The sequence below is a fragment of the Phytophthora cinnamomi genome, assembly GCF_018691715.1.
Source record: "Phytophthora cinnamomi strain GKB4 chromosome Unknown Contig48, whole genome shotgun sequence".
Lineage (NCBI taxonomy): Eukaryota > Oomycota > Peronosporomycetes > Peronosporales > Peronosporaceae > Phytophthora > Phytophthora cinnamomi.
The window spans coordinates 294,143-305,151 of record NW_027150981.1 but is presented as its reverse complement, the minus strand read 5'-3'; the positions used below and the strand labels follow the sequence as shown (position 1 = coordinate 305,151).

The window sequence follows — 11,009 nt, the reverse complement described above, 5'->3', positions numbered from 1 at the left end:
GAGTTGGAAGCGCTTCACACGCGACTTGCACGATGGACGCATCGAGCAAGTCTGCGTTCTTTCGGACAGCGAAAGAACGGCGAGCGAGAGCGAAGAGCTGAGGCAGCTCTTCATGGGAAGTACCACTGAGAGTGAAAACACTCTCAGTGCGAAGACGAAGCGAGAGCGCTTCGAGGAACAAGGTTGGGACTCGCTGAAGTCGAGTCCCTATTACGAATTGCTGAGGGAGTACAAAGACGTACTCCGGAGACATCCTGCGGAGCTTCCGCAGGATAAGGGCATTCAGCACGAGATTGATCTCGTGCCGGGCACGAAGTACTGTGTCACGCGGCAGTGGCCACTGCCGCGAGAGCAAGTGAAAGCGATCGACGACTTCTTTGAAAGTCGTCGTAAAAACAGGACAAGTGCGGGAATCAAAGTCCCCGCACAGTGCTCCGACGTTCTGTGTCAAGAAGCCACAGGGCGGATGGCGCATCGTTCATGCCTACAACAAGCTGAACGATGCGACGGTACCGGCGCAGACGCCGATACCACGAAAAGATGTTATCATCGATTCGATGGCCGGGAGCACCGTTTACAGTGCTCTCGACTTGCGAGATGGATTTTATCAAATCCTAATGCGTGAGAGCGATATCCCTCTCACGGCAGTGAGCACGCCAAGCGGCATGCTCTGGGAATGGCTAGTAATGCCACAGGGGCTTAAGAATGCCCCTGCGACTTTCAACAGGTGCGTGACGCACTTGTTGCGCTCGGTGCGCGACTTCGCACCGAGCTACTTCGATGATGTATTCATCCACAGCCGGGCTGTGGACGGGAAGACCGACGTAGAGATACATAGGGTGCATCTCCGGAAGCTACTTGAGCTTATGCGAAAGCATAAGCTCTACGCGAACCTGAAGAAGTGTATCTTCGGGGCGAGCGAGATACCCGTCCTCGGGTGTCTCGTAGGGAAGAATGGTGTTCGCCCTGACCCGGAAAAGGTCAGAGTGATAAATGAATGGCCAACGCCTTCAAGTGTCAAGGAACTGAGGCAGTTCCTGGCTTGGCCACGGCATACTTGTGCAAGTACGTGGAGGATTATGCGGGCAAGATCCGCCCGCTGTCACAGCTTCTTAAGAAAGAAGCTGTGTGGAATTGGACACCGATTGCCAAAAGGCATTCGATACAGTCAAGCGGGCTTGACTTGAGGCGCCGATCTTGGCAGTGGCTGACCAAGATCGCCCATTTCACGTAGTGTGTGACGCATCCGATTTCGCGATCGGATGCGCGTTATGCAGCACGATCACGAGGGCCGTGATCGTGTCGTCTACCAATCGCGTCAGCTGAAGCCAGCTGAGCGCAACTATCCGGTACATGACAAGGAACTCCTTGCCATGAAGTATGCACTCGCAAAGTTCCGAGTGTACTTGCTTGGGAGTAGACCATTTGTGGTCTACACCGACCATGCTTCACTGCGCACCGCAGTGAAGTCGCCACATTTCACAAAGAATGGCGAGATGGCTCTCATTCTTTGCGGAGTATAACTTCCGGGTCGAATACAAACCCGGAAGATTGAACGTGGTGGCCGACGCGTTATCACGTCGGCCGGACTATGCAGAAGCTGTTGACGTCAATGCCATTGACGCCATGCGATCGAGCAAACCCACATCATCTCTGTTGGATGATGTGAAGGCCGCGTACGCGCACGACGCGGACGCGAAGCTCTTGCTGGCCTATGGCACAGCGCCCTCTGACAAGTCCCGTCAGAAGCTGCCCAAGCACCTTCGAGCGCGTGCACACCGCTTTCGTGTGCACGACGGACTGCTACTCTAACGCAGTCGACGACAACGCGGATCGCGTTGTCGTGCCAAATGACCATGACCTGCGACTCAGGATCATGTACGAGTATCATGATGCCCCGACTGCGGGACATCTCGGACGTGAGAAGACTTACGTCCTTCTCACGCGCGACTTCTACTGGCACCACCAGTATAGTGGGTGCGCAAGTACATCCGTGCTTGCGAGGTATGCCAACGCGTAAAGCCTGCGCCATTCGCGCAGGCTCCACTGTAATCACTACCGACTCCGTCGGAGTGTTGGAAGTCCATGTCTTTGGACTTCATCTTTGGTCTTCCCCGGATAGCGGAGGGAACACCGGTGTTGTGGTCTTTGTAGACCGTTTCAGCAAGATGGTACATCTTGCTGCGGTGCCAGCAGAGGTGACCGCGAAGCAGACAGCCCGTCTGCTCGTCGACATGGTGTTCAAACACCATGGCATGCCGTCCGACATCGTGTCGGACAGAGACCCGCGCTTCACAGCGCACCTGTGGCAAGAAGTGTTTACACTTCTTGGGAGCCAGCTTTCCATGTCGACTGCGGATCATCCGCAGACGGACGGTCAAACCGAGCGCGTGAATCGCGTGCTCGTCGATATGTTGAAGAGCTACGCTCACTCGTTCCAATACTGGAGCGAGTGCCTATCGATGGCAGAGTTTGCCATCAATAACTCAGTGCATGCCTCAACAGGGCATACACCGTTCTACGTGAATGCCATGCGGCATCCACGCCTACCGAGTTTACTCGGAGTGATGGCTCCCACTTTAAGTGGGGGAGGATCTACGACTGCGATACAGCAGCCGCAGAAAGCCGCTGACACTTGCACAGTGTCAGCTGCAACAATGGACAAACCACATGAGTCTGCGCAGGGCGCAGACTCCCCCAACAACATGGTCAACGACCACGGGTCTGCGCAGGGCGCAGACACCGCAAAGAACCACGCAGAGGCCGGGCCTCTAGCGGAGAGCGAGCTGAATGACTTCAGCTCGGATGCAATCAGTTTCATCACCAAAAGACAAGCCGTGATTCGGTTTGTCCAAGACACAATGGCAGCTTCTGTTGATCAACAGAAGCTGAACGCAGACAATGTGGGCAGAGGCAACACAAATGAATTCAAAGTTGGTTCATTAGTTTTGTTAGCTACACAAAACCTGCCTAAACATGCAGTTTCGGATTTCGGAGCAAGCTTGCTTGCTCCGCGCTTCATCGGGCCGTTCACTGTGTTGGCACGGCACGGCAACGCATACACGCTAGACATACCGTCTAGCATGCGCCTCCATCCGACCTTTTACGTCGGACGGCTGAAGCCATACCGGCAGCACGAGCCATCTAGCTCGGCTGACCCGAAGCCTCGGCAGGAGCCGAGGCAGAAGCGGAGGACTTGGCCTCGGCGACGAGCAGCCTCTCCTCCAGCGCGCGGACGCGCTGGAGCAACCCCTTCATCTGGGTCCCCAGCTCGACCTGGATATTCGAGGCGGTCTGCGAGACCGCCGCGACTTGGGCCTTCTGGTTCGCCAGCTCCTGTTTTAGGGCGGCGAACTCAGCGCCCTGCAGACGCTCCACGACGGTCACCCGGTCGTGGAGAGGCGCATACTGATCAGCCCGGGGCTGATCATACCTGGGCGTGTTCCCACCCCGCCACCGCCGATCCGTGACGCCCGCGGCTCAACCCGCTGGATTGTTGAGCGGATTGTTGACCATAGTATCCCGAAAACGAACCCTCAAGGGGCTCGTTTTCGTATTCGGTGGAGAGGATTTCCTCCCCATCGAGATACATAGAGCCGCGGAACGTCTTGCTGGAGGACGTTCCGGAAATGGTGAGGGCGTACGAAGAGCAGTACGCGCTGGCGCAGCGGAGTAACACGAGCGCTGCGATCATCGCTAGCGCCCGAACCCTCACGTGCTAAGAACTTAGCACGGAGCTCTTGAGACTCTCGGGCACACGGAACGACGTGTACCCGTTCAGGTCGCGGTCGCTCAAGCGGACCGCGCCTGAAAGCACTTCGTGCACTGAAAGCCCTCGGGCACAGCGCACGGCACATTTGCTCTCCTCAGCAGCAACATGAAGTTGCTCCAGCTTTCCACGCTTCGAGTACGTCTCGAAGCGATCACGCGCTTGCTTAATCCGATCACGGTAAGCACTCGGCCTCTTGTTGAAGTTTTCAACAAAGGCGTTCCAGCTTTGACAAAGTGCCTGCCATTCGGGCACTTTGCTGCGAGAAGAGGTCTTCTTGCTTTGAAACCATCGGAGCTCATGAAAGAGTCCGATGTAGTAATCGCGCCTTTGATGCGTTTCCGCATCAAAGTACAGCTCGCCAGCCACAGCGTCATCTTTGATGGCGCTGCATACGTACAGCGGCACCTCATTCGGAGGTACCGAGTTCCCATACCGGTCCGCGATCTCGGACGCGGACGGCATCCACGGATCGCGCGCTGCAGGCGCAGCGCGCGGAGAGCCTTGAGCTTGAAATCACGCGCTGCAGCAGCAGCGCGCGGAGTACTGAGAGCCCCAGCGGAAGCGAGTGGGGTATCACGCTCAGTTCGCGAACGCTTCGAACTCGAAGCGTCCGATTCGTCCCCTTCACGCGGGCGAACGTTCTTGGCGTGAGGGTCGAGCGATTCGCTCGACACTGAGTCTTTACGCTTTGAGGGCGAGTCCTCCTCGTCCTCCATGTCTTCATCGTCGTCGTCGAAGTCGACGACGTCGCCGTACTTCGCCTTCTGACGCTCGAAGTAGTCGTCGATGGAGAGATGACTCCCCACCGACTTTGAGGTCTTCTTCTGTGGCGCGCTCATCGCTGAATGAGCGCGGATTTCTTCTCCAAACGCGGAGAATTGACGAATGGTCAATTCGGAAGATTGACGTGCGGAGACCCCGCGCGTCTAACCTTAAGGGGGGGATGGTGTAACGGGGTTACACGTACAAGTGGCTATAAGCCACTTGTGAATTTAACAGATAGGATATCTGTTAAAGGTTTTAGATACTTCCTCACCTTGGTGTAAGTCACACCAATGGATATATTGAAGTGGACCACCACAATGAGTGGTCCACACATACCCAAAGATCCTATTGGTAGAAAGCAGCATCTTTCTACCAATCAGAGACATGCATATTAGCGGGGCTCTGACAGCCAGCCGCTGCCAACCCTTTCATAGATGATAAACAGTTTTTAGCAGATTTTAGAGGAAGATCAATTTACAAACAATACAGTTCTCATTTTACCTAATCTAAGTCACTTGGAATCCTTTTGTTACTTAACTTATATTTGTGTATTCAAATATAATTAACCTAAGTAAATACTAAGTACTTACGCTTCCTCATACACGTTGCGCAACGTGTAAGCTAAAGTAGTGAGTCAAGTTAGACCCACTACAAGAACAAACTGTACGCCAACCTCAAGAAGTGTGTATTTGTGCACCGGAGATTCCGGTGCTCGGCTGTTACGTGAGCAAGAAGGGAGTACGAGCTGACCCGGAGAAGGTTTCATCCATTTGCTCATGGCCTACGCCCACAAGTCCCACTGAGCTCCGTCAGTGGCTGGGTCTCGCGAACTATCTGCACAAATACACGAAAGACTACGCCGGACTGATCCAGCCTCTATCATCCCTGTTGAAGAAAGACGCCACGTGGTCTTGGCGTCCCGAGCACCAAGCCGCATTCGACTCGGTGAAGAAGAGCTTGGCGTCTGCGCCAATACTAATGCTCCCGGACGATTCAAAGCCTTTCCACGTTGTGTGCGACGCTAGCGATTTCGCTATCGCGTGCGCGCTCATGCAGTTCGACAATGAAGGTCATGAGAGAGTCGTGAGTTACCAGTCACGACAGATGAAGCCGGCTGAGCGCAACTACCCCGTACACGACAAGGAGCTCCTTGCGATGCGGTATGCCCTGATAAAATTCAGAGTGTACCTGCTGGGCGAACAGGCATTCGCCGTATACACAAATTATGCATCGCTGCGGACAGCGATGAAGTCGCCGCATCTATCCCAGCGTATGGCGCGCTGGTTGTCGTTCTTCGCCGAGTACAACTTCGTCGTGCACTACAAGCCGGGCAAGAACAATATCCTCGCCGACGCGCTGTCTCGGCGCCCCGATTACGATCCTCGTGTCGTGTTGGGTCGTAAAGTGATTGACGACGAGAATGAAGGTGATGATCACTGCGCAGTGTGCGCAGCGTCAGGTATCAACCTGACGTCTGTGTCCCCCGAGATGGATTTACGCGATGAGATCGTCGCGGCGTACGCAGACGATGCGGTCTACGCCACCATCTCGGCGTACCTCCGCTCTCCCAGTGACGAGACACTGGGAGCCCTCTCGCGCAATACGCGCAACCAGATCGACCGCTACCATCTTGACAATGATCTGCTGTACTACAACATCGATCGTTTCGATGCTCCGCGAGTCATCGTACCCAACGACGACGATCTGCGAGCTCGCATCATTCACGAGTTTCACGATAGCCCCATGGGCGCACACTTGGGCCGCGAGAAGACCTTCGCGGCAGTATCCCGCGACTTTTACTGGCCCGCATGTACAAATGGGTGCGTAAGTGGGTCCGCACTTGTGATACCTGCCAACGAGTGAAGCCGTCCACAACAGGGTCCTCGAAGATGTTCTTCGGAGTTACACAACTTCTTTCGGGAGTTGGAGCAAGTTCTTACCCCTTGCCGAGTTTGCACTCAACAACGCTGAGCACGCCTCGACGGGGCTGACCCCGTTCTTCGCAAACAACGCGCGGCACCCGCGCGTCCCGGCTCTCCTCGCCGTGGGCCATCCCACGGTGTCTGGTGCCTCCACTCTGGGTGGGGATGATGACGGTGGCAATGATGAATATGTTGTGACGAGTGGGGCTCACGACCCCGAGTCACTGAACACGGTCACCCCTTCCAAGGCGAAACAGGCTCTCGCGACGCTGAGCTCCGCGGCGTCTCCTCTCGCAGCATGGACTGCGCGAACCCTGATTGACCCTGTAATACCGGCACTCAAGTCGCGGCCAACTACGCGCCGAAGTCCCCGGCGCGCCAGATCGATAACGCCGCCGTTTCGGCGTTCGTACAGCGACGGGCGTCAATCGCCCATTTTGTGCGCGATGCACTTCAAGATGCAGTGGATAAACAAAAAAAGAACGCGGACAGGCGCGGACGCAAGAATATGGCTACCTTCCGGATAGGAGAGCAAGTCCTCCTGTCGACCGACGGCATTCGCTCTTCCGCAGTTACCAATCTTGGCGCGAGCAAACTCGCGCCTCGTTTTATTGGACCCTTCAGAGTCGTGAAGGTTAACGGTGAAGCCTACACGTTGGATATTCCTACGTCATTACGATTACACCGACGTTCTACGTCGGGCGGCTCATGAAGTACCACCCCGCTGTTATCCCGTCGACACTGGATCCTCCGGCGCCGGCGCCGGAGCGTAAAGCGAACGCCCCTCTCGGCGCGCCGTCCGCACCGCCGACTGCCGCGGCTGTGTCCCCGTCCGCGGCGCTCCAAAGACGCGCATCTCCAACTCCCGAGTCCGCGCCAGTAACTTCCGGTTCGACTGGCGCGCCGCTTCAAGCTCCCTCCGTGTCTGTGCGATCTGCGCAGTCGCCTGCTCAGCCTCCACCTGAGCGTCCAGAGCACGATTTGCTGCAGCCTCCGCATCCCCCTGGAACACCCAGGCGTATGAGCTATCGCCGCGAACCCTCTCCGCCGATTGTTGGCTCGGCTGGCCAAATGTGCTGGATCGTGGATCACCTCGTGGCGCACGAGGACCCCCCTCGTGCGACGCCTCGTACCCGCGCTCGTACGAGTAGAACATCCACCCACGGGATTCCCCCCACGCGGCGCTATCGAGTCCGCTGGCTTGGTTATCCGCCGGACGAGGATACGTGGGAACCACGTTTATCTCTCCTCCGGGATGTCCCGGACGTGGTCCTCGAGTACGAGAGCGAGATCGCGAACGAGAGCGCCGCTGTCGCCGACCACGCGGCGACCAAGATCGCGACCGAGAACTCCATCGACGGCGACCCCACGGCGACCGAGATCGCGAACGACCACGAGCCGACGGGGATGCACCCCGCCGAGAACGAGCGCGGCGGCCTCCGCCGCGAATAGAAGCCACCGAGACCTCATTGAGCGCGCGCCGATACTTGGCGATCCACGACTGCTCCGCTTCACCGAGCGGCCGCTCGGCGACCTCGCGCGTCCAGTCCACCTCGGAGTAATGCTCCGAGCTGCCGCAGACGACACAACCCTCGCAGACTTGCACGTAACAGATCCGATCCTCATTCCACGCGTTGGTACACACGCGCGTACGAAGCTCCCGCAGCGAATGCTCACCAATGACTTCCTCGCGACCCGCGAGCCACGCCACGAAGTTGTCGTCCTCGCGGAGCTCGTCCGCGTGTCTGCCGTCATCCCCGTTGTCGTAGCCGTCTTCGCAGGCGTCATCCCCGATCTTTCCGCCGTCTCACTCGCACTTCGCTGCGTCCTGCCCCTCGCCGCGCAAGTCTGGTTGTGCTCGTGCGGTGCGCAGGAGCTGTGGTCCGCACGCATCGTGATCACTCAGTTAACGCCGCGCCAACTGACGTCTCAATTTCCAAGAATTCCCCGCTTATACTCACGTCTCGTGAGTGGTGCCTTGAGAGGAGGGTGATGTAATGGGCCCTCCATTTACATAAGTAGCTAGACATCTTTCCGATATTGCATAAGTAGGCATGGTCGGCACACGACTAGCGTGTGCTGACTCGTCATCCTCTGATTGGCTGAAAGGTGGGGAAGCCAGTCCCCATCTTCAGCCAATCAGCTGTCGACCTTTGTTTGAGTGGTTCACATTAGTCCTAAGGGCTAGCGCCCCGGTCTAATAATAAATCAAAGTTGAATTTACATCGGACTTAATACTTAGTTCTCAGTCTTACTGAGAACAAGATGCTTCCTCAACACCTAGGTGTAAGCCAGTAACGGGCATACACCAGGCCCGTTACATGAGGTTAGGCTTGTTAAAGAATATCCACGTGATAAAGCGACCGTATGAGTTCTGGTACACAGCTCGGGAGCGGGCGCTAACCGTGTTGCACTTGATCTCCCCAACCTTTCTCTCTAGCTCGCTCCACTCCACCGTCTCCATGGTTTTTAGCCGTTTTGCACTGGCTCTATACTGAAAGCCCCTTTATTAGGCGGTTCTCACGCTTTGCAATTGGAATTTTGCGGACAAATTGTCCTGGACAAAACGCTAGCAGGCAGTTGAGGTTCTGCATTTTCTGGAGAATTTTTTTTGTGTTGACCTGCCGTATTTTTTTTTCGTCAGCTCATCCCCCTTTCACTTTGGTTGGGAAAATTTGCAAATAGCTTGGGAGATGGTGTGTTTAACAAAGAGGTCTAAGGATATTGAGTGTTAAGAATCGAGGTGAAGTGACGACTGGTGGTTGGTTTGCTTGCTCGTTTAGCAGGGAATCGTTTCTATGTAATTGTGAAGAATTGGTGCTTGGACAACACGTAACGTCCGCGAGTTTCTTTGCACCCCAGGTTATGCCGGGCAAGCTGCTCGACTGCAGAGCTCATTCTTTCATTTGCACGCTTCCGAGCACCGCATCCAAGACCACCTACCCACCTACTACAACCATGCCTGAGCAAGTCGCCATCGGCATCAACGGCTTCGGCCGAATCGGCCGCATCGTGTGCCGCGCCGCCATCGAGAACCCCAAGACCAAGGTGGTGGCCATCAACGACCCGTTCATGGACCTGGAGTACATGGCGTACCTGTTCAAGTACGACTCGACGCACGGCAAGTTCGACGGCTCCGTGGAGACGAAGGACGGCAACCTGGTGGTGAACGGCGAGGTGATCCACGTGTTCGCGGCGCGCAACCCGGCCGAGATCCCGTGGGGCAAGGCCGGCGCCACGTACGTGTGCGAGTCGACGGGCGTGTTCACGACGACGGAGAAGGCCAAGGCCCACATCGAGGGCGGCTGCAAGAAGGTGGTGATCTCTGCGCCGCCCAAGGACGCCACGCCCATGTACGTGATGGGCGTGAACCACAAGGAGTACGACGGCTCGGCGCCCGTGGTGTCGAACGCGTCGTGCACGACGAACTGCCTGGCGCCGCTGGCCAAGGTGATCAACGACAAGTTCGGCATCGTGGAGGGTCTGATGACGACCGTGCACGCGACGACGGCGACGCAGCTTCCCGTGGATGGCCCTGCGAAGGGCGGCAAGGACTGGCGCGGCGGCCGTGGCTGCGGCCAGAACATCATCCCGTCGTCGACGGGCGCCGCCAAGGCTGTGGACAAGGTGCTGCCGGTGCTGAACGGCAAGCTGACGGGCATGGCGTTCCGCGTGCCGACGCCCGACGTGTCGGTGGTGGACCTGACATGCCGTCTGGAGAAGCCTGCGTCCATGGACGCGATCAAGGCCGCCGTGAAGGCCGCGTCGGAGGGCGAGCTGGCCGGCATCCTCGGTTACACGGAGGACCAGGTGGTGTCGAACGACTTCCTGCACGACAAGCACTCGAGCACGTTCGACGCGCTGGTGCCAAAGAGCTTCGTTTCGCGGTTATGATGTTTGAACTAGCTCTGGTGCCAAAGAGCTTCGTTTCGCGGTTATGATGTTTGAACTAGCTCTGGTGCCAAAGAGCTTCGTTTCGCGGTTATGATGTTTCCGCTAGTAGAGAACGCTCTCTCCGAAGGTACACTTGTTGCTACTGCTCCGTGCCACTTCCTTGCAAGCCTAGCGATGTTCGGGTACGTTGATTTGTTGGTACGCCACCATGCAAGTGTGTCGAACTTGTCCCGGTCTTTTTGTGATATCACTATAGTTTTAGCAGCAGCGAGATACTTGCCAAATTCTTCACTGCATGCCTGCTCTGTTCGTGATGCGGCACAGGGCTGAAGGGGTCCAAACATTGCGTCTCCAATATAGTCTGGGCTTCGTGTTTGCTCTGTAGAAAATTGCTGGGTATGCGGGGGTGTCGACGGAGTAACATTTGCGAGCTCAGCGACAGCTTTCATAAACTTTTCATCAGTTTGAAGTCGTTCATGTGGCCCCACGTGATTCATTGCCTTCGCTACGCGGGGATCCAGGTACGCAATCCAGGTCAAATCGGTGTTCTTTAGCTTACCAAATCGACTTTGAAACACGCGAAGAATAGTGGCTTGCACATCCGTCATCAACACTCGTACTTCATCGACATAAGCTTCGCTTCCAGCGCCATTTAG

At 56.4% G+C, this 11,009-nt stretch overlaps 1 protein-coding gene across 1 annotated transcript; it reads left to right on the top strand.

Moving 5' to 3' along the window:
* Positions 1 to 9,324: 9,324 nt before the first annotated feature.
* Positions 9,325 to 10,353, top strand: IUM83_19765 (glyceraldehyde-3-phosphate dehydrogenase; the record flags this gene model as incomplete). Its single annotated transcript, XM_067944829.1, has 1 exon — positions 9,325 to 10,353. The coding sequence occupies one exon, from the start codon at positions 9,325 to 9,327 to the stop codon at positions 10,351 to 10,353; it is 1,029 nt and encodes a 342-aa protein (XP_067790198.1).
* Positions 10,354 to 11,009: the final 656 nt, after the last annotated feature.